This window comes from Clinocottus analis, unplaced genomic scaffold (assembly GCF_023055335.1).
Source record: "Clinocottus analis isolate CAN_PGR_092001 unplaced genomic scaffold, fCliAna1.0.p SCAF_8, whole genome shotgun sequence".
NCBI classification, from domain to species: Eukaryota; Metazoa; Chordata; class Actinopteri; order Perciformes; family Cottidae; genus Clinocottus; species Clinocottus analis.
Genome location: NW_027176240.1, coordinates 6,324,884 through 6,348,910, shown reverse-complemented (window position 1 = coordinate 6,348,910; position 24,027 = coordinate 6,324,884). Strand labels below are relative to the sequence as shown.

Below are 24,027 nucleotides of genomic sequence, written 5' to 3'. Positions count from 1 at the left end.
GTCAATTCACAATACTTTCTCATTTTTTAATATAAAATGTTGTAAAGATCAGCTGAATGAATTCATAATGTCACACCATAAATAAATAGGAGGCTTCAAATGGACCCTGTGATCCGGCACAGACGATACTGCTTGCAGCAATCAGGGATCTGCTCCAGAAATTGTGATTGGAGCTCCCCTACACTTGGCTCTGTTCTGGCACCAGAGGATGAAATATGAGCCGGCTCTGGTCAATACGTGGCTGCCAGATTTGGTTATATTTTTGTGGATAGTGGACTTGGGCTTATTAAGGGTTAGAATCAGCTCCAGTTAGCTGTATTTCGCTAGCTTTGGGCCAGTGTTGGCAACCAGAATTGGACGGATACTTGCACCGACTGAGATATGTTATCTTTTTAAATATGGCAAGGATCTAGCTATCAGACATGGCAGATTTAGGCTGCTGATGACGAGGCAAAAATGATACTAATCATGTATTGAGCAACAATAAGTCCAGGCTCCTTTCAATTAAAATTGTTGTACTGACTGGTATTGTAGATGGCTGAGCCACAGCCAGCTACAACAGAAATCGTGTCTCATAACTTAGGAACTTGAAGCTGTTTTTCAATTATTCTATTCGTAAGGCAAATAGCACAGACCCCAGGCAGCCAGGTCATATTATTTCCAGCACAGTTTAGGCTAATTACAAATGACATCAAATAGCTTGTGAGAGGCATTAAATACCCTATAATTTGACGCACTTTGCAACCAGAAAATTGAATAAGGAAAATTTGGAGACAATATACAACATTAGGAAGCCAAAGATTAATATGATATATTTTCTTCATAGAATAGCACAAATGTCCCTAAAAATGTGTTTTGAATTAATACAATAATGCCAGCACTGCAGACACCTTCGAGAGATAAGTACTGCATGATGCATGCAAGATGGCTGGCTAGGAGGGAACAATTACATCGAAGCAAATTGACTTTTTTTCCATGAAGAGCTTTGTGTAAGCTGTAAGTCATTAGCAATATCTGCTTAGAGACGAGCTGACACATCAATAAGAACAAACTGGGAAACCAAAACAACAACAACAGCATCGATCACTCTGCTGCAGCACAGGATGGTGGAGAAAACTCACAGTAGCCATCCAGGAAATAGTATTTCAGTCTTCATTACAGTGTCTAACCAGAAAGACGCCTCATCTAAGAGCCATCAGGCTGGGGAGAAAATGGACTGAATGCAGATAAACGATGATGGAGAGGGAGGAAACCAGGGCTGAAAAACGGGGAGAAAGGGTTAGGGAAGCGAAGAAGGGAGCAGAGAGGACAGGATGTAAGATGAGATGAGAGGGAAAGATAAGAGGGACGAGAGAGGGACAAAATGAGCTCGGTTCTGAGAGGTGGCTGTGGGTCGGGATGGAATAGGGGGAGGGGGAGCACAACATGCATAGTTACACTTCACTCAAAGAAAACACATCGACCTGACAACATGATATTATAGTATGTGGCAGAATATCCATGAAATAGTGTGGTGACCTTCTTGCATTTTTACACGAAGCGAGGCAGAAAAACATGTTGATTGTATATACAAACAACCTATTGTGGTATAGAAGAAATGTACATGACTACATTGTGCCTGTTTTATATATACCAGGTAATGCACTGAATGCATTTGTCATCCCATTATCTGGTCTTGCGGCGGCCCTTTCTGCCGCTATTGATTTTGAGATGAAGCGCCCACATAGTAGTGGCCTCTGTTGTCTTTTTCGCCTGGCTGCATGCTTTCAATGCTACACATGTTGGTGTGTCCATGTGCTTTGGAGCACCATTGTTTGTATGTGGCTCTCCCTGTATAAATGTGTAATTCCACTAGTGTTCATTAAAGTCTATGTGTGTGTGTGTGTGTGTGTGTGTGTGTGTGTGTGTGTGTGTGTGTGTGTGTGTGTGTGTGTGTGTGTACGTGTGTGTGTGTGTGTGTAAAAACACATGGCACAGCATGCAGTGTGTCTCTGCCCAGCTAATGTTAATGGCCACATTATGATGAATTGGCTTCATGATTTTGGTTAGGCTGAGTGGTGATTAAATCTTCATTACCGCTTCTGGTCAGTCCTGCTCTACATAGATTGCCAAGAGACTCAATTCCTCTTCATTCTGCAAGAAGTCCCTGACTGAATCAGGACATCCACAGCGACAAACAAATTACAGCTAAGAGAAGTGTCCACAAATAATGCTCTCAATCTTTTGAGACAACACTCAACAGACACGTTTCTCAATCAAGACTTCATGATCAGCTCATACAGCCTGCTTAATGTTTTTTTTTTTTTTTAATGTCGATGCTCAACACTTCCACAGATGAAATATACTATGTATGAAAAGTTAAAGTGGTATGTTTTGTGTTTACAAAAACTTCAGATAAAGGTCAGGTCATCCAAGCCGGTATGTTTTTTGTGTTGGAATGGAAGATTACAGCAGACTGTTCTGGTTAATTCAGAATCTCCAGTAGAGGGCAATCCGATACCTGACTCCTCCCTGCTAAATGTTAAACCCAGAATAAGGGCTCTCCGAGATCAGTGTAAAGCTGATTCCAATCTATGTAATGTTTTGCATTCACCTGGCATCCCAGCAAGAAAGACATGCAGGATCTTCAACATTAGGCTTGACCAGTGGTCAATGACAAAATATTACGAGAAAAAACAATGGACGGTAGGATGCCTTTCAATAATTTTTACTATCAAGCACTCCAATGGACCCCTATGATTTCTACTGGAAGTGGTACTCAATTCTGATGCTCGAGGACATGTGTCCTGCAGGTCTTTTTACCTCCGTGGTAGTAAATCAGCCACAGCTGGCATAATAAACTATTAGAAAAGAACTAAAAACCTGCAAGACACCAATTCTTAAGGACTGGAATTGAGTACCTACACTTAACAGGTTCACAGGGGGGATTTTAGAAAATGAGAAATAGTTTAATTTCACTGTTATTTTCCTCTCCTCACACAGTAAGTGGTCACATTGCGACAATGTCTTAGATACAACTATTTTCATCAGTGGTTTCACAGTACCTGCTGTTTCCCTTAACACATACAGAATGGACAGTTATGTAAGTCAGTGGAAAATTGCATCTACCAAGAAAATTAGCTTCCAAAATGAAGTTCTGTTCAAAAGGTCTAATCGCACGGTCTATGGTCTAATTTATATAGTATATAACTGGAACAGTTGCTTTGTGAATTTAGAAAGGAATACTGCTGTAGATTAAAACCAGTACCCTTTACAATCCCCCTCCCCACACACACACACACCCCTCCCATCCCACCCCCCCCCCAACACACACAAAAAAAAAATGATATTCTGGACTGACCCGTTTTACATCTTTCCCAAATGTCTCACTGTAGCTGGTTCCAAGAATCTCAAATTGCACATGGGAATTAAAGCCTTCAGTGCGGAAGTCCATCATTCCTGTCAGGCCGCTGATCCGTCCCTATAGCAACAACGGGCAGAAAATAGTTACTGTTTGAGATGTCACAAATATAGGAGCAAGAGCATTCGGTGTTTGATTGCATTAGTGTTTCTGTCCCGTCGGTATAGGCGAAGATAAATAGCCTGCAAGCATGAATTAGTTGATGCACTAAATTCCTTTCTTCATTAAATGTTTCATCACCTATAAAATGTACAAGGACATGTTTGCATTGATTGAATCAACTTTGCTTGGTATATAGTATACTATGCAGGCGAAGAAATGTAAACTATGACACTTTAGACCATGTATACAATAAAATCAGTACATAATCATCAAGGGGAAGTTTCATCATCACTTGGACCAGATTCAGACTAATTATGTTTAGTTGGAAAGGTAAATTAACATTTCATGACAAATTCAGGTAAATGTTTTAATTACGTTTGAAATGTGTGGGAATCAAATTGATTTAAACTATTTGATGTTCGGTTTGAATGACATCAGCATAACAAGAGCAGCCCTTCTTTGTTGTTCTTCATGCCCTGTTCGGTCATCTTACTGCATGTCACACTTGAGATTAAAGCAGTGTGACTCACTGCATCAATGAAAAATTCCATTATCAGATTGAATTGGATGAAACCAAGGCACACTTCAGGATTTTGTCTTATTTCAAATGAGAAAACGGATAGGGTTTTGCACAAACAAGTCCAGGACATGCTGCAAATCCATCCCGAGGCCAAACCCGAAGATCACATTTAATTATCAACTTACTTTAGGGTAAATTAAAAACAAATGCATTTAAATCTGATGAAAGTTCCCAGCAGGATTTATAGTAGTATATTGGAATTTGACTGAATACATATTTTAAGTTGTGCATTTTCATACGTACATATTGATCGTATAATCAATTTTGCAAGAGCCATCATTCATAATTTCTTACAAATCAGCAATTATAAAGCAGCAGCTCTGTTAAGCAAGAAAACAGTGGTTCAAACTCAAATACCTTTTGGATGGTGTCCAACATAGACCATCCTCCATTCCATGGCTTAGTGGACTTCCTCATGCAGTTAAGGCTCGCCATACTGTGCCACTTCCTGTCCTCCAGTTTTCTGTAGAAGGCGTTGGCTAGCATCAAAACACTGTCATACAGGTAGAGATTGGACACCTGTGGAAGTAAAAAAAAAAAAAGCAATTTCAATGAATGCATTCTTTGATTTTCTTTGTGCTGTGATACAGAGAACCGGACACAAACTCTGGATACAATAAAGAAAAGCAATATTAGTTTTATGGGCTCCAAGAAATTTAGCACAGCCCCCTGTTGAACCTATATGAGTGAAGCAGTGACACAAAAGCAGTTGTCTTTCAGTCTGGTCTTGTGAGGTTTGATGTTGAAATCAAATATTCAAAGTGGGTGAAAAAGCATGTCTCCTTGCTTGAAAAAAAGAGAGGAAAACATTGTAATAACTGGCGGGCAGTTTTTGATTTATTTTGTCAATGTTATGGTTGTCTTCTTTTTAGTTATGTTGCATGATAGCAAAGTGAAGTCAACAGCAACCTCCCTCTGAATCGTCACATGTTGCACTGAGGTTGTTTGGCTGAACAATCAGAGCGTTTTACTAATACAACAGGAGTCAAAGGTGAAGTTGGAAATCAAGAGTGTGCAAAGCAAAACATATTCTTGGTTCTGTCATCCTCCATCGCATACATTCAGAGCTGCCATCAGTCCAACTGTCTCCCTCTGACTTCAGTGCACTCTGTCAGGATACATGTCTACCCCTCTTGTCTTAGTGTGACAGTGGATTTGATAGGTCCTCTGGGTCAAGTCAAGTCAAATTCTCCCACAACAGAAGATCCATGGAAGCAATACTTGCTGCCACTCCAGGCATTCAATTTATGACACCTTTAGACTTCAGTCCAATGCTTCAGGTGGTAGAACATCACACAAGTCAAGTTTACTTGCCTCAAGGCCACTCAGCCAGGAGCATAGTCCAGGCGTAATGCAATGCAGTAGCTCTTGATATCTGAGATTACAACACAGCTGCCTGTAAAAGGGATTAATGCAGGAAAGGCACCGCAATCTCCTCAGTATAACTATTCTGACGAATGCTTGAAATGCCATTACCCGAATTCTAAGCCTCTTTCATGTGAATTATTGAGAACTGTGGGTGCACACGCCACATGGTTTTTGCCATCTGTCCGGAGTATGGATGAAAAAAGGAAAATGAGCGTTTCAATAGAGCTACAGGGAACTCGGCTATTACACTCCAGATGGATTGAGCAAAAGAAAACTTTAAGAGGTGTACGGAGGCCCTCTTAACTCAATATAGAAAGCAATAAGTGGAAGGGCAAGTAAGGTTATGAAAATCCAAAGATTGAAAAGCATTGTGCATTAGTAGATACATTACAAAGCTATGACTGTGCTAAAGCGTATATCGTCCTTTATGGAACCTCACAGTCAGATAGAATTTACCTTAGCTTCGGTTCCTGGTCAACAAATCCTTAGTACAACGCATAGATAGCAAAATGTTATCTCTTTAGTAAGAGCAGAGAGTAGTTTGCACAATGGAAGCCTTGTCATATCTCATACATTTAAAATATGTTGATTTACAAGATCTACAATGTGGAAAAATACATTTTAAATAGATTTGCACGGGAATGGAAGACAAACTTTTACTTACACTTAAACCATACATTACTTTGTTTTGCTAGCTATTTCTTAGTCCCACTGAGCACAAGTCATTTATATTCATGGACAATCATGTCCTTTGTAATTGCATTATCTGGGGAGATTAATCTATATTCAGTTGCATACATAATTAGTTAATATTTGTATTCATGTGGCACTTGGCAGATGCTTCTCTATATAATCTTACACCATGGCTGCATGCTCAAGTCTTTACTGAAAATGTGGAAAACGTGTGCTCAAGCAGGAATCCTGTTCATACTCCATTAGAGCACATGTGCTGTACAGGGAACAAAAACAACAACACATTTAACTTGTTATATGATTTTGCCACTCCGGCAGATAACAAGTGTTCTTCCTGTTGGCTGCTGGAAAAGGTAGATAAAACATGCCGGTTGTTGTGAAAGCACTGCAAGTATTTTACTCGCAACAAAAGGGGAACAAATTACAAGAAAAATCTGACCTTGCCACTGGTCAAATACTGAATGCACCTATTCCATCGTACTGCTTTCATGTTGTACATTAGCCGTCCTCAAAGCGCTAACCTCCTCTGAAAGCATGCAGCTCCTGTTGGTGAATCTGTGACTGTTTCTAACATACATTCACAATTTAGAGTGCTTTGTATGTCTTGATACTTTTTCTTGAAATTGTCACCATAGGAGTTAATTTTAACAGATTTAATTCAAACGGACCCCAGACGCGACCAAACTTTCACACATGTCAAGCCTACAGCAACTCAAGAATTACCTATCCCCATATATATTTTATTTAAAATGTCTATCTTGCATATTTAAATGGTACTGTACATCCAGCACTCTGAAAATTAATGATTTTCTTTTGACAAAACCAAATAAAGCCGTGGCTGATTGATGGTATATTGCAGATATATTTCAGACGCTTCAACAGTAAATCTTTAAGCATTTTTTTGTACCTCCAGGGACTGCAGATAGCCTTCTTGCGGGTCACAGAGCAGGGACGAGATGCGATGATTGTTCCTCATGCAGCGGACATTGGTGTCTCTCCACAATGGGAAGATCTGACGAATGATGGTCATCCTCCCCAGAGAGCTGTGAACCAGCTCCATGATGTCTGCATCACTCACCTCCTGAATTTGAAGACAAAAGGAGGACTTTGGTTTAACACATTTTTCCCTTTGATCTCAGTGTAAAGTATGGTGCCACTGTCTTAATGAGATTTTGTTTTGCACAGTGGGGATTCATGACACAAACTGTGGGAGTTTGGAAAAGAAACAACACCTTAGAGGGGTTTGCGTTGGCTGGGCCTGCTTTTTAAGCAATTGAGACATCAGATGACACATTTGAGGGCTACAGAGCAATTAGATACCAAATAAAGTGACTCGGTTCCAACAAGCAAAATGGAGACAACTGTTGGAGGCAAGGAACTGAAATATCAACTTGATTGAGTATTTTCTGTATTTGTTTCCGTTTGTAGGACATAAATCCAGTGTATTAACAATGGCCAACCAAAGCCTAATTCACATATAATTTCTGTCCCAACATTGGTATATTTTATATCAATAACAAGCTGAAAATAACCAGACATTAATTGTCACATGTCATTTTCAACATAGAGTTTGACAACCTTGGTTATTTTGTTATTCACATTAGGTTGACAAATCAATCAACATTTCAAGTATATCCTTCACAATAATAGCGCAGGTGACCCTTGGCCTTCTATTTTGAAGGGAACCCGTGTGCGGAGCGTCGGTGGAGATCTACACTATGAAGGGTCAGATCAATATTCATGAGTCATTGAGCGGTCTGCTTGTCTCCAGGGTGAGACAATGATCAATGCTGAGGCAGACAGTCGGTCTCTTGGGAAACGTTGGGTTCATACACTATCTGACAATAAAGCTGTGAGGTTAACGTTGGGTCAAAATTTAAGCAGCTCTGGGTTGATATAATCTGTAACCACACATGCCTGAATCCATGCTTGCTATCTGTTTTCCTAATCAGATGTTTTGATCTCTCCCTTCCACTTCGACCTCTGTGATTACTTCTGGTCTCTGTTCTCCTTTACTGTTGATTTATTCTGGATCGTACTTTGTATGTTTACCTTATTTCAGTTGACAGTCAATCCTGCAATTGTTCACATTATTTATATACACTTGAGGTTTCCAATTTCTCATTTGTCTGCATTTTTGTCATCTGCATATCTCATGTTTTTTTCCATTTTTCCATTTTTAATGCAAAACCGCTACATGGCAAGCAAACCAAATTGATTATATGGATTCTTTCATCCAGAGCCAGTATTCCCAGATCTTTCATCTATGTACAGCATTAGTAAAACACTCCTCAGGTGATTCTTGCTCATTTAGTTTCATCCTCTGAATCTTTTTCTTACTCAGTCAGGTGGAAATTATGAATATTCATAAGTTGCTGTGACACATTAATAAGATGAATTATGCCGCATGGTTCACAGAGTCAAACCTTCACGTCCAAGCTGATAACTTCCAATGCCATTACGGGGGACATCTGTGTCAGAGCCTGACCTTGCAGTGACACTGACCAATGGGACATGGCTGACGTGTCGTTTGAATTCGGTTTAAGGGGAAAGTACAGACGACATGATACATTCCACTTGTACACTATTCACCTAAAACTGTCTGAAAAGAACACAAAGTGAAACCTAAAGGCCTCCAACTAATGGTCATCCCATAGATTTGAGAAACTCTAGAGACGCGTGATCAATCTTAATTGGTCAACTGTATGTGATTTATGAGAGCATGTTGTATCAGAATATTGCTTCTCAACAGTCTGCTCACAAGCGTGTAACATCATAAACTGCTTTTAATATCTAGAGTTATCGCACAATCAGTTTAGGTGTTAAGCACCTCAAAATTGACCTGCTTACATTTCGGAGTGAATACAGTAAAGCGCGGCCGTGTGATGACAGCAGACGACCAAAATACATTCACAAATCAAGTTCAGATGACAGATTATCCTCTCTGTGCTGCTCAGTCAATGTCATTAATCCGTCACAAGAAATTAATTGAAAAAAATTGCTAGTAATCATGACAACAATTTAATTAGAAGTTAAGATGCTTTTTTAATCCGCATGCAACTAAATTGAGAAGTAATAGAAGTCAGGGAAGAAGAGCAAAGCATAGTGTCTATGACATTAATTTGAGCTGTACAAAACTCATATGAGTGTTTTTTTTATGTGCTTTCAGAGTTGAGAAAAAGGTAATTCTAAAAATAACTTTATTAAGTAGAACCGGATAATTGGTGTTCTATTGTCCTTTTGCAATGGAGGAAAAAATAAATAAAATAAATATCACAAACCTCAAATAGTGTAAGGCACAAGCCTCTGCTGAGTTGTCATACTCTGACTTAACTTTTTCGAGCTAAGTTAACTTTCAATATATCAACGCTTATATTAAATTGAAGCTTTCCTCTTTAACATCAAACCATAGTAATGATAACTCTGCTTTAATTGTGAAACCCTTTGCATAATTTACAAAGCCATATCCTCGTGAGGCAGTGCTGTTGTGTTGAAAATTGATCATTCATCAAGAATTGCACACAAAATCAAATGAATAGCTTAAGGCAGAGAGAGTAGAGCCATAGCGGTTATATTCTAGAATAAAAAGTGGACCCTTCACTGATTTGCAATTAGTATTTATCAAATCTAATTTATAGATTTAAAAAAATATATATATATTTTTATTTTTTACAAAAAGTTATTGAATTACCTAAAACTATTTGCAGGATGTCTTTTCTTGCATATTAATCTACAATTATATGGATCTATATGTGCAAGTGGCAAGTCAGACAGACATTACAAATATAATATAATACATAATATATAAGGTCAATAAACTGTAGGGAACACTTTTTACACGTTTAATCCTCAAACTGCTATGCTAAGGATAAATCAGCTCTTGTTTTATTGGCTTTATTAACAATACTCTCAAGCACTGCTAGTAAAAACTCACAGCAGCTGATTTTGTGGCACTATGTTACTTAACCAGAAAGTCAAAGTAGTTATTTTTTTAGATAAAATATCCAATGGGGGCTGTATTATTGTCAAATGTAGCGCACCCTAATTTCATGAATTTTAAATTGCTCGAACGGTGATGAAGAAGTAACCACTAGTAAAACCTGTGGCTGTCGTAATTTCAGAGCCTTTGTGAGCAGGAATTGGATGTGAAGAGGTTGGATGAGGATGAAAACATTTGAATAAATCAGAGGGATCTCAGGAGATTGAGTTCCTATCTGTTTGATTGAGGTTGTTTTGTTAAAAGTAGACAACAACTACAGTAGAGTATAGCAAAGTAGAAATGTGTTTCAGTCACTACTTGATTACTATTAATTATCAATGAATTAGAACAATTACATTCAGTTAATGTATGTGCATCTTCCACGTAACATCACCACTTAAAGTACTAAAAAGAGAAGCAGTAGACTGGCTGCGCACCAGTCACAATCCCATGAAAGGGAAGAACTTTAAATTAAATTGAAACAAAGGAAGGACCATTTGCAATAACATGTGGCCCGAGCAGGCGGAAATGCAACGCAATTTCATGCCAAATTGCACTGCACCATCTGATATGCATCAACATAACCTTAGCTTCAGCAACCAACTCTGCAAGTCGGTTTGTTTCGTGGCACAAATTAATCAATTCAGCTGTCGTGCAAAAACATTGACTTTAACCAAAGTGGATAGCAGTGCGATTGTGTTGGCACTTAATATTAAATTGCTGCTTTGGAACAAGACATATTAAATGTGACATAAGGTGCAATGACATGTAAATAATTGCATGCATTAGGACATAAATGTGCTTATTTTCACTGTACAGTGCAGCCATGTAAACTTCCCATTACACAGCTCATTGTTCATACGGTGCAGTGCAGTGTGTTATCTTCATGCAAATTGTTTTTGAGGGTTATAGAGCCATGATGGAACTAACATCTCAGCCCGGAGGTGCACTGAGTCTTATTCAACAAGATATGCTGTGTGTGATTTGTCCTGTGGTCACCATTTGTGGTTTAGTACATCATTTTTCGACATCTGAATTGGGTTTCTGCATAGATTGCCATTGTAGTTAATGGTACAAAGAATCTAAACAGCAAATCCAGGGTTTTGATAAATGCGACGCGACACAGCACTTTGAGTAATCAATAAGCTAATTGGAAAATGAAATATTAACTCTTCTCGCAAGAGGCTTCTTCGCTAATCCACCTTCCTGTCCCACAGTCGGGTATGCTGGAGATTACGTCAGAAAAAAAGGGTTTCCATCTTAGTTGCTTGATGGGCAGTTACCCAAGACATCAGTCATATCATGACTGTCCTCCTCAACTCTGTCTGTCACAGCAGACATAGCCACCTAATCCATCAAACATTCTGAGGTGTCAACGTCACGCCTCTGAAGGGGAAAAAAAACCCCAATAACAAATTCTCCCAGAATGTGCAATCCATCTGAGTCCACTAGACAGTGTCAGAGGCAAACAACCTTCTGTGTGCCGGCAGCTGCTGCACCCTGGTTCTGTTTAGGGGGGACGCACGCCCTCCTGCTCACAACAAGCTGCACTTCTTTCACTAAATTGAAAAGTTTTTTTTTTTTTCCTTTAAGATTACGTCGGTCATTTGTGTGTTGAATACGTTTCGTACTCCGAGGGTTTATTGAACTATGTGCCACTCAAACCCACTTGTATGGTTTTAAAAAGCATTAGTGTCAATCTCAAACTAAAATGTTTGCCACTAAAGAAAAGTTAATAGTTTTGACACTTTGCTTTCATTTATTTTACTTTTAAGTTTGAAAGACCAGTTAGGTCTATTGGAAAATTAGGGGAAAACTGTGGTTTTGTAGTTTGACCTATACGAGGTCAGGATATCTCGGCCTCTGCTGCATCCTGCAACGTTATGCTAGAGTGATTTTAAATTGTGGACTTAACTGATGTGTGACATTTATGTGTGATTTAATTAACAGCCTTCAAACTATTATCTACATTATTATACCTATAAGTTACTGCATGTAAAGTTGTCTTTCTACTCATTCTTATGCCATCAGTGTTGAAAATATCTTTTTTATTCCTTTTTGTTTATTCATTAGACCAGTGGTTCTTAAATGGGGGTACATGTACCCCTGGGGGTATGTGACTCCATGGGGTAAAATATAGTTATTTGATACATATTCAATAAAATGTAAGTGTAAGTTCATAAATATAATTGTATATATTCTATATTAAGTAAGACACTGATGGCACAGCGCTGTGTATTATATATATTTTTCAACCAAAAATAATTTTGCACTGGTTAGGGGGTAAACAATATAAATGGGCACTAAAAAAAGATTGAGAACCACTGCATTAAACTCTTACACTTTATTGTTGTCTGACTTGTGATCCTACTCACTCATCACAACCATTTCCTGTCTCTATCAATCTTACCCTGTGCTCTTATCACATTTCTAGCTTGACAGTTACATTCACCGCGCCACATGTTGCTGCTGGTGGCAGATTAGCATAACCACTTTTGTCGTGAGAGTTGAATGAAATGTGAGACCTCGCTGACTGTGGCAGGAGCTTGGGGCGCTGTTGGGGTGGGTAGCAGTCAGCCTCAAGACGACCTGGTTAAAATGAATGTCACAACTCAGTCATGACCAGGCAGCTGAACAGTAGCAACTGTCTGCAGGGACTCCCGGTGAATGCAGGGGCAAGAGGTAACATGGAAAGCTGTTATTACCCTGCAGGAATTTGTGATACAGCTGAACTGCCTCTGATCAGACAAACAGGATGTCTATGAGTGCAGCAAACAGTATCTATAATTTTATAACTGTGCAGTAACGTGTGAATTCAAAATTCACCAACAGCTGCTTCAAAAAGGAGAATTCATGGTAATTGCAGTTGATAAAATAACCCAGAAAAGATAAGGAATTTTAAACATACTAAGCATACAGTCTAAGCATCTCATTCTAAATATCACTTTGTTGTTTGTCTTTACATGTGATTGAAAGAAGAAAGAAAACAACATGTGCCTACGCTTTGTGCTATCAGGCATGTAAGGAGCCCCTTAGAAATTTAATCAGTGGCTAATGGAAACAAATTAGCTTTGCAATTTCCTTTAAATCTCCTACCCTTGTAGATACAAGTAAGAATTGTGGATAAATGATTTACTGTTATTTACATGACAGGATTTAATTTACACGATGACTCATGTTGATACGCATACTAATTTAAAAGGCTCTGTTCGAAAATTAGAATCTAAAAGAAAGGTGAACTCGTAAGGTTGGCTCAGAGTTTTTGTGTTACACTGGGGGCCAATGTCTGAGAGAAAAAATTGTTCTGCATGACGAGTAATTTAATTGTTTTGTTAGCTTTTTCAACAAGGCTGTGCTATTTGTATTTTAAGGTGATTGTCAGCTTCACACACAATTTGTCTTGGGTGAAGGATTGAAAGGCAGGGAAACAGAGAAAAAGATAATTAAAAATTACAGAAAGAACAAAAGAAAACACTGCCTTTCACTGTCTTTAGAATACAGCAAGGATGGGGATATATTTGAGAGTTCGTAAACAACCAGGCCCATTCTTCCTTAATGCATACCAGGCAGAGATAACTATACAGTAAGCCACATCACATCAACCATTAAGGGAGTGCCATAGAACTGAATATGCCATTAGTTCACCTTCCCAGAGTCTAATGCAATTAGAGCTAATGTCTTGGTGGAAGTCTGTGGTAATTGACTGAACGCTATGCGAAAGCATAAATGACAACTATGTGTTTGTTAAATGAGGGCTAATTCTGTGTCAAGAGTTAATTTGCCACACTGAAAAACTGTATCTGAAAATGTTATGTTCTGGGATACATACATTCATTAATCATGCTACATGGATTATGGATCAATATGTGTCATGTTCTGAATGTTGAGGTTTAGATGTTTGTGGAGGTGGAGAGACATTTCATATAAATCCATGGACATTGATGCGCCCGAGTGTGTGTGTGTGTGTGTGTGTGTGTGTGTGTGTGTGTCTGTGTGTGTGTGTGTGTGTGCGTGCGTGTGTGGGGCAGACAGCGCTAATATTCCATGTATATCAAGTGGAAGAAAACTTTTATCGAATGTCTTTCATCCACCGCTTTTAGTATCGGGAGCAGTCCTATAACTTTCCCCTTATCTTCAAATCACTTTGAATCCATGGAAATGCAGCGCTAGGGCACTAAAGTGAAAGACAGAGTCCCCTGTTCTGTATTCACAAAGTGTACCTGGATTTTTGTGCTGTTTCAGCCACTTTAGAAGACCATTTAGGTCAATGTCAGACACAGAGCACTGGTACAAAAGGGGGAGGGAGGGAAGAGACACAGGGAGGACAATCATACAATAGCAAATAAAAGGCCAACCTCTCGGGCAGAAAAGATCAAATAAAAACAAAAGATGTTGTGCTAATTTAAAAGTGTACAGAGTGACAGTGTTGTAAGTTGTAATGTGTTTGTGCGAGACCTGGCAGCATTTAAGGCGCTGTTGACAGAACCAAACTGTCACCAAGGTCCAAATTCACTCAGGTACATACACGTGTGTTTGTGTTTGGCCTCACCTCATTGGCATAGACCCAGTGACTGTCCTTGGATGCCAGGTTGGTCTCCACGGCCTGCAGTGATGGATACAATGAGAAAGGGAGAGAACAGACACAGAGAGAGGGACATTTTAGGAACCTGGTGTGCAATTCATTGAGATTTTACAATAGCCAATGTCATAGCCCCCTCGGGTCTCTCTGGAGCTTAATTTGTATGACGTCCCGGATCACAGAGAGGGTGCGGGCCAGATGGGTCATGGGAGGAAAACACATTATGGAACGCATCAAAATCACACCGCCTCGAGCATATTGGACATACCAGCCAAGATAGATTACACTATGTGGAGCATATACAAGCTGAACATTTTTACATTGAACGTGAGAATAAAACCAGACGCACATCTTAAGACCATAATGGAACTTAATTCCTTAGTCTTTCCTATTCACAGAATCACAGAAGCTGGTGCCAGCAGTTGGATATAAATCAGGAACCGGTCAGGTTTTTTCACGAGAGTCAACTCTGAAGGAAATACAAATTGGCAGCAGTCGCCTAAAGGTTAAAGAAGCGAGCAAGGCCCTATAACCCCCAACCGCTCCGGTGTGGCGGCTCGACGGCCAGCAGATCAGACTGTGCTTGTACAGGACAGCTTTGAGGTGTGATTGTGATCAGGGTGGATTAAAAGATTGCATTGCTCCAAGATAATCTCACCCCTGAATTCAAAACAGTTTCACCACCTAAAAATAACAATATTCCAGGTAAGGTGTGTAGCGAGGTGTTAAGGCGCCGACAGACAGACAGACCTATTTACAACTGGCCAACAGTTTCTGCTATCACAGCAAGTGACAAGTGAGGTCGCCATTTTTCATATGCATTTTGGAGATTTTGAACTTTTAAATGAAATCAGTCGGACTGTAAAGAAAAGCTGTGCATTCTTAGCACACTCTTGGCCTCTTCACACTTTTTACCGAAAGTATTCACCTTGGAGGTAGGAGAGCTTGTGCGGAAATCCCTATTATGTTTCAACTTGGTACTTGCAACTTTGTGAGCGTATCGGTTTCCGTCGGACATCGAATGGAATTTGTTGAATGCAAGGACGCACCTTGTGTAACACTCTCTTCATCCTGTCGTGGTAATACTTTCCCCTATCTGAAGTATTTGTCAGGCCGATGTGTGAACCCAGTTACACGCAGCAAAAAAAATCCTTTTCCACCAGCAAATCGTGTTTCTTCACCTCAATTCCAGAAACTGTTTCTCTTATACGTGACATTTGTAAATTAGGTTACGGCATGAATTACCCTGTAATCTGGTTACTGAAATGTATATAAATTCATTGAGTGACCTGAACCCCCAGTGGAATAAACATGAACCCCCCGTCTCATGAAGTTTTTACACATGTCTCAAAACTGCACACATTTGACATCCGTCATGCTTAATGTCTCCATGCATGCCATATCCTATAAATTGCTATCATTAGTGTCTTAATGAATCCCTAAGCAATGAGGACAGATACGTCTCAACATATAACGAGTGGAAACATTCTGCAGTTTTACTTAACAAAACCACGCTCATCAATAATAGCTGCCTGATGCAGAGCACAGCGCCAGAAGCTGCCAATCGATCTTCTAACCTTGGAAGAGTCTTGATTTGATTTTAATGCTACTCTCATTCCCATATCGAGCTCATCAAACTGCAGGAGAACCTTACCAATGCAAGTGCAATATTTGCCTCCAAGGTTGAAATGCCAGGTCGCCCTGAAATTCAAATGTATAGGCCAATGTTGTCAATAAACGCTATGAAATACCAGCCAGATGCTGGACTTAAAGATGTATGCATAAAAAAATGCAAAAAAATATATATTTTAGTCCCCACCAAAGAAAGTCAATACATGCTTCTAATCAGTTTGAAGGTTTTGTATTTGACAACAAGATCCATCTACATTACTCGCATGGTGGGCATGTTGGTTACTTGTGAAACCACTCGGCTGGATTAAGTCATACCAATTTCCAGAAGATTCAAATCAGTATATGACTCAGGTCAGTATATTTACACTACAGAAAAAGTGCCACAGCTGTTGTTGTTATTCCACCCATTGTTAACTGCACAGCAGGCCTAAAACTAAAATTGTGGATTGTACTATACTTCAATCAAGGTTCGGACTATTAATTATACACACAACGTTTGTAATTGATAATGTTATGTCATAAAAAAGCTGTTCAGCTGCAAGTGATATTTTAAATGTGATAAAGGCAGATAAGACAGGACATATTTCACCTCTGTGTAGCACTACCTTAAGGCACAACATAACACTGGAGGGCCTCTCTCTTTCTTCATCTCGAGTGCCGGCATTTGTTTGCAGGCGTTAAAACACGGCAAGATTCTGAGAAAAATTAAGGCTACTTGTGGAATGTAGAGCTGTCTGGACCAGCTTTGGCAAAAGGTGAACAAAAATCAGAAGCAGATAGATGAAAGGGGACTGTAGGTGTATAGGGGTAGATGCGCCAGTGATTTGAAAAATAAACTCCAAAAACTGCTATTTCAGCAAGATTAGAATTTTCATAACAAACATGATAATATGGAAGCATCATTTAATGTTTGAGTTGTATTATTTCAGTTGAAGTTTTCCAGCTCTTCATGTGCGTGTAAAACATATCGTGCTTCTGCAAAGAGTGCATGGACGATTCTTTCACATGGATAATCACATTAGCTCTAGAACATCCCTGAATAACATAATAGATTTTTTGCTTTGACAAGACACAACCTGAAACGTTCTTTTATCATCAAAACACTGTAGCCATTTAAGTTAAAATCACAACATCACAAGAGGGTTTCTGTATTACGTATTACGGGGAAATATAAACAAAATCATTTCATGACTGAGCAATCAATTAATTCAAATTATTATAACGACTCGCTTGGTCCTGAAAAACTATCTAGAGATGAGAGCTATTGTCTGCGTTGAAGAATAACGTTGACATTCAAGAGAGACGACAGCTTCTTGAACTGCATTCATTGTTCCTGACAAAATCTGTCACATGCCATAATGGCAAAAAACAGAGTGAAGTATAGTAGTGTGGGTTAGTTAATGTGTACCAGCTGGCTTTTGTTGAAGCCCGGGGCACAACAAGATTCACCACTTAAGTTTCAGGCTCCAGTTCACAGCACAACTGATCACTTGAAGATTCAAGACAGTATGGAAATAAAGTCTTGTTAAGCTAAACGATGTTTGTGAGCTGCTGTGTGAATGTGACAAATGCATAATCGTGCTGACATACTGAAGTGTCTTAGAGCTGCTCTCACAGACTGAATGCTGTGCTGAATTTATAACTAATCACTGTGATGTCGTTCATTCTTAGTTAAGTTTGGTCATTTTCTTTGACATCAATCTAAGAAAGCAAAAGGTTAGAACGAGTACAATTTTGAACCGCACGAGAATGTATAGACTGATTATATGGAAAATGAATAAATTAACACTTAACATTCATGGCTGGTTTTGTTTCAACTAATTATGAGTGGCCACCAGTTCAGATTCCTTCATTCCAAATGAGATTTTAATTGAAAAGTGCCTGAATGCCGAGATCTCAGACACATCACAACACATGCTGTGCTCAGAGTACTTAAGGGAGTTACTCATTAGAACTCACACTTGCATCTCCTAAATACAAAAGCCCCTCATGTCTTAGTCAAATTTCTACATTATCTTGCCTAATCAGCCCCAATCACACCTAGTCCTATTTCTAAGCAAGAGTTTCCTTTCCCTCTCACACAAAAGCATAAAAATCCATTTGAGAACTTAAATGTTATCGACATTCAGGCAGAGTAATTTCAGCATTGAGTGTTTCTTTCTTTCCATTCACTTGAGCAGATGATGTAACATTGGAACTCTGAAGAGGAATGTGATTTGGGAGAAGGAGGCTTAGAGAAGAGCCTGGAGTTACATCTGAGGAATATTCTGCACCGTTGATTCAGCCGAAGCCTGGCAACGGTAAGATCTCCAATCAGAGAGGCAAAGTACCCCAGGCATGTTCTTGTACAGTAGCAATGCCACAAAGGCCGCCAGACAATGCCAACTCCAATTTGAAACCGTGACAGCCGATGAGGGATTGAGAGGAATTGCGGTTCGGAGGATGTGGAAATAGGTAGGGGGAGGTTTGGTCCAGGTTCAGACGACTGAGGATGAATCTTCTGAATGTGGAAAGATGAGCGTGCCTTGTGTTTACTTATTCAACACAATTTTTTTTCTACACGGTTATTCAAACCATTTATTGCGATTCATGTTCTAAAGTAAAGCCAGTTTGGGTTGCACAACAACTATAGAAGTTACAAGTATTGGTTAAACTAATTGTTAGTTATGCGTCTAATAAGAACTACAGGAGCTTCACATCACAACAACTCCTGTATGCATCCAACTCTGGCATGTTGGTTGCTCTTGAGCTGGACTAAAACCAGAACATAAGATAAAATGCCTCGCTTATAAACACAACACACGCCTATATACAACGTTGTTTGTGTGATTAACAACTTTCTTGTATCACAGTGTAAAGGTGTTTGCAAGTAAAACTAGAAAGAGCATTTCCTGCTGAAAATGCGTTGGAATGCAAAAAGCTGAAGCTTATAGCTGAAATATTTGAAAGAAATAGCTGAATATAGCTGAACATAGTGGAATATAGCTTAAATTAGCTAAATATAGCTAAATATATTTGAAAATGAAAAAATAGCTGAATATATGTAAAAATAGCTGAATATATTAATATAGCTGAAAATAGCGGAATAGATGAATATATAAATAAATAGCAAATCATTATTGAAAATATAGAAAAGGCAAAATACCTGCTAAAATTTTACAGTTCAAAGTCATTTAATTGAACTGTTGAAAATTCTTGTCGTTTAAATGTATAATTGGAAAAGTTGAAAGGAAAACTGCATCATCTAAATCAGGGGTGTCAAACATACGACCCGGCCCGCCACAGTGTCCAGTCCAACAGAAGAAAAAAAAAAGTTTTTTTGAAAAATTAAAATCTGTCACAGGTGGGGTTTGAACCACTGACCCTTTGCTCCTAAGGCGGAGTTGCTAACCACTGATCTACAGGTGCAGTTGGTGTGAAACCTGATATTACTGAGTGTCTACAAAACCATCCGTCAAACCTCAGAACGTGAACGTCAGTGACGCTGTTCATCCTGACGTCTATAACCAAAGTGACCTGCACACACGCGCGCGCGCACACACACACGAACGTGCACGCGACCATAATAACACGTTCACGCGCGAGCACGGCCGTTCATGTGCGCGACCCGTTCGCGTGTGCGGCCGCTTACGTGCCTGCTGCCTGTAGATGCACAGACCAAAGGGCTGCTGCTGGGGACGGACCGGCTCTCCCATTCAGTCGGACCTCAACACGTCTTATCTGTTGGATTCCTATCGACCGCAGTTTACGGCAGAAGACAAGATTTCCAACGTTTTGAGCTATAAATTATGTCCAAAGAGTATACGGTTTCGAGTAGAGAGCAAGTTTAAAATATGTGTATCGCCAAGTGCCCTCGCTCTGGAGTCTGACGTCACCGCTGTGAGCTGCCCAACACACAATAATGAGAAAGGCAGAAAAGGTGCGGAAAAAACATAAAACGAAAACGCCTACAGTTAAAACACTATAGGAGATATCAAAAAGATGAGTAATACAATAACAGCTAAACGTTTTGTCAACATTTTAAAGGTGGAATGGTGTCTCTAGTTGAAGGCATGACAGAGCCTTTCCCTTTTTGAAGTTGAAGAGTTGAAAGCGGATTTGAAGATGTTCTTCATTGGAAACCATTCATTTTTTTTTAATAAAAAGCTGAATAATTTTAAAAATTGAGAAAATATGAAAAATGTAAAAGCGTAGATTAATAGCTAAAGGTTTTGTCAACATGTGAAATTTTAAATATTGTCTCAAGCTCAACGTATGAAGAAACTGTAAACGTTTGAAGTTGGAGATGATTTGAAGATTTCCCCATTGGGTCCCATTATAAAAAAAATCATAAAAAGCTTAATAATTTGGAAATTTGAAAAGTTAGAAATATGAAAAGTCATAGCCATCGTCTCCTTAACTAGCTGAATATTTGAATAATTGAACTTTTTTCTGTAACTGGAAATATGAAGGACTAGTTACGGTCCAAAATACGGATGGAAGAAATAGAAGAAGAAACAGTTTAATAAAGATTTGAAGAACAATAGTTGGAATGCTTGCAGCATTCCAACTAACAAGTCATCAGCCCGCAGCTTACAGTTTAGATAATGATCTCAATTCAAAACAAGTGTCAGCGGTATCACCATGTGGAAAGAACAAGCACCAGCTCCCAGTTGTAAAATATAAACACATTTGTTCACTCGGTGCGTTAGCTGCTCACTGGATAACACTTATGTTTTGAGCCGACAAAAAATTATCTTTTTACTCAATACAACTGATAATTAGTTTTTGTCGACCTGAATTGGTACATATATCGATTTACGTATCCACCTACTATCTATGTGAATTTACCAGTCTATAGGATCAAAATCCATATAAATATATATTTTGTAAATATGAATCTTTCTGCAACTATTTACACTGCACATGCAGTCTCTTCAATCATCGCGATTAGCAGTCAACAAGAGACACGTGACCTCACAAATGCTTATTTTAAAAGCCCCAATTCCTCCTGGTTCCTAAAGCCAATGTTGAAAATACTAAGTTCAGAGGAATGACACGGACCCAGGAAATGACGTAAACGATTTGCAGTATTGAGAAATTAACTGGCAAAAACATTACCCAGTGTCTCACTGTGAGTGGATGGAATTTCTTGGGCATTTAAAATGCAACATATAAACTAACAATTCAGGATATTACTGATTTATATTAGTCACCTATTTAACATTTAAAAAATAAAAACCTTTCAGCTGAATGTAATTGGTTTTGTATCGCAGTCCATTATGTGTGTGTATTATAAATGCATCTGTATTTGTTTTGTGTTGGTTGGCAATTAGGTCATCTGACTGTTGATTGCACATGAAGATTGAATTGTCTGAGAAGGACCGATACAAACCCCTAACATCCATCTGTCCATCTATCCATCATATATTGTATAGTGAGCATATTTATGCCCCGAGTGTTACATTTTCTTGTCACTGAAATGTTCTCAGAATACAGAAGTGGCTTTTTTTTTGACCCTCCTCCTTCTCTCCAACACACTTACTCAGAGATTTCAACAATTCATCACTTGGCAATGCATAACATTTTTAAGGTCAGCTCTGGATACATGGCAACCAAAGGCCTGTGCCCGTTTGAAGTGGAAGCCTTTAAACAGAGTCTTTGTTTTTTGCCATATTTGAAGAGGGAAGACAATGAAACAATTTTGGATGCTATACCACCTCTGCGTGTTCTTTCAGTCTAAGGAGCTCACAAAGAAGCTCAGAAGGAGTAATGAGGTCTGTCATAAAAGATTCACAATAGTCCTTCTGAACCAGCCTCGCCAGCGTTGCTGCTGAAACAAACCTTCAGACCTTTTAATCTGATCCATCAAAAAAACGTTGTCAGGTGCCAACCGATCTCTGTGCACCTTTGGACTGATACAGATGGACATATACATTTTACCCACTGTTACACATATACATATGGCCATTTAAGCATAGTTACTTTAGAGCCTCAATGGATCCTCATCATCAACTAACAATTGATGCTTAAAAGATGGAGAGAGCAGTCAGCTGGGATACTGATCTGCAGTCCTTGATAATCCAACACCTGAACAAATCTCCTCTGACCTTCCACTGTCAGTATTCAACACCAGGTGGCCCTCCCAAGAAGATGACACACATGTGTCACATTAAAAACAAATCACGACTCCCATCTGCCATGGAATTGGGGCCGCTAGCTTCTCTCTGCATGTAGTAACCTTCCCACAGGCTTATGTATAGCCATGAGTGGAATAACTAATACCCCCACCAGGAGACTCACCAGGCACATTAGCCTCATTATATGGACTAAATTAAAGAAACCTACAGCACTGTGCCGGCCATCCAGCATGTTTTTTGTACGTATATAAATGTACAAAAGGTACATTTTAAATACTATTTCTGCAATATTTAACATTTCATATTTAACTTAAATCTGAATCATTTGTGATAAAAAAGCAACACTATTGGGATCCTATAATATCTACATTGTTGGTATCTTCAATAAAAGTTCTCCTCTTTAAGCTAACTGACCCTGTGACATTACCTCTGTGGACTGGTGGACATTTTGTGAGTTGTAATGTCGCGAGGGGGATTTCTGAGAGTCACTAACAGGATTAGACGAGGTGTGACATTTTATGAATACCATAGCAGACTGAAGAGCCTCCTGAGTGCAGCTATTCAGTAAGGTGTAAGAAGTGTCAGGGTGAGGGTTTTGGAATGGTTGCATGGCCTCGCATGGATTTAACCCACCACATCAACAAGTACTTTGAGATAGTCTTGAAGAGAGATGGTATGTACAGAAATAAAATTGAGCAGGAAAATTGAGCACATCCTTCTGTTAATGAATAAAAAATATTTTTGGACCAATCCTATAAAAATATTTAAGTATTCAAAGCATCTTTGCCTACATTTCATTAGCCTAGGTGATTTTGTACTTTGACTCATATGTTTTTCTCTTTGAATTATGCAGCCAAAATCATCTTTTTTTTTAAAAACATACCAAGTTGTCATTAACACAACAGAAATATATACTTTTAAAAATATTGTGTTCATCACTTCTCATGCTATTGCATCCTTGAACGTAAACTCTAGGAATAATGCAAAATGACCTCGAGTTGATTGAGTGATATGGGTTTATATTTACACTCCTATATAGACAGGAAGCCATGGACACATTTGCACTTGTTCCACATCTAAAAACCTTTTCACATTCACATATTTTTCGCTAGATTTCCACATATAGCTGCATCATATGACGGCCCAAACCAAAAACTTGTTTTTTTAAGACACAAAGCAACTCAGTAAGTATGTGGCATTGTGGGCTTGCTTTGAGTAGAAATAGTTTGTAGGACAATTCAAACTTATTTAGCATTTTAACAAGACACCAAATAACCCTCCTTGAACAATACATCTTGGCAGAATACGAATTACTTTGCAGTTTTTGCAGGGTGTCCTTGGGGAAGCACCGGGCATAAACTAAACCCTTGCACCTGGGGGAAATTTATGTTGTGGATCCGTGATGATATTTGCAATTGGATTTTTATTGCACAGCTGATGAATGTAATAAAACAGGATAATTACCAGAGAAGAAACTGATTACCTTATCAAAAGTTATTTTTGTTCATCTGTGACTAGAGTTACAACACAAGGACAAGCAGATGTACAGTATGAAGTATAGTCAATGTACTGAAA

The 24,027-nt window shown here is 38.9% G+C and overlaps 1 protein-coding gene across 5 annotated transcripts in view; it reads right to left on the bottom strand.

Moving 5' to 3' along the window:
- Positions 1-24,027, bottom strand: part of grid1a (glutamate receptor, ionotropic, delta 1a) — a 192,092-nt gene that overhangs the window by 25,185 nt on the left and 142,880 nt on the right. For all 5 annotated transcript variants that reach the window (XM_068568251.1, XM_068568252.1, XM_068568253.1 and 2 more), the window contains 4 exons: positions 14,672-14,725; positions 7,051-7,224; positions 4,440-4,601; positions 3,341-3,460 (listed from right to left, as the gene is read on the bottom strand). In XM_068568251.1, coding sequence (XP_068424352.1) covers positions 3,341-3,460; positions 4,440-4,601; positions 7,051-7,224; positions 14,672-14,725 — 510 coding nt within the window. The remainder of the gene's footprint in view (positions 1-3,340; positions 3,461-4,439; positions 4,602-7,050; positions 7,225-14,671; positions 14,726-24,027) is intronic.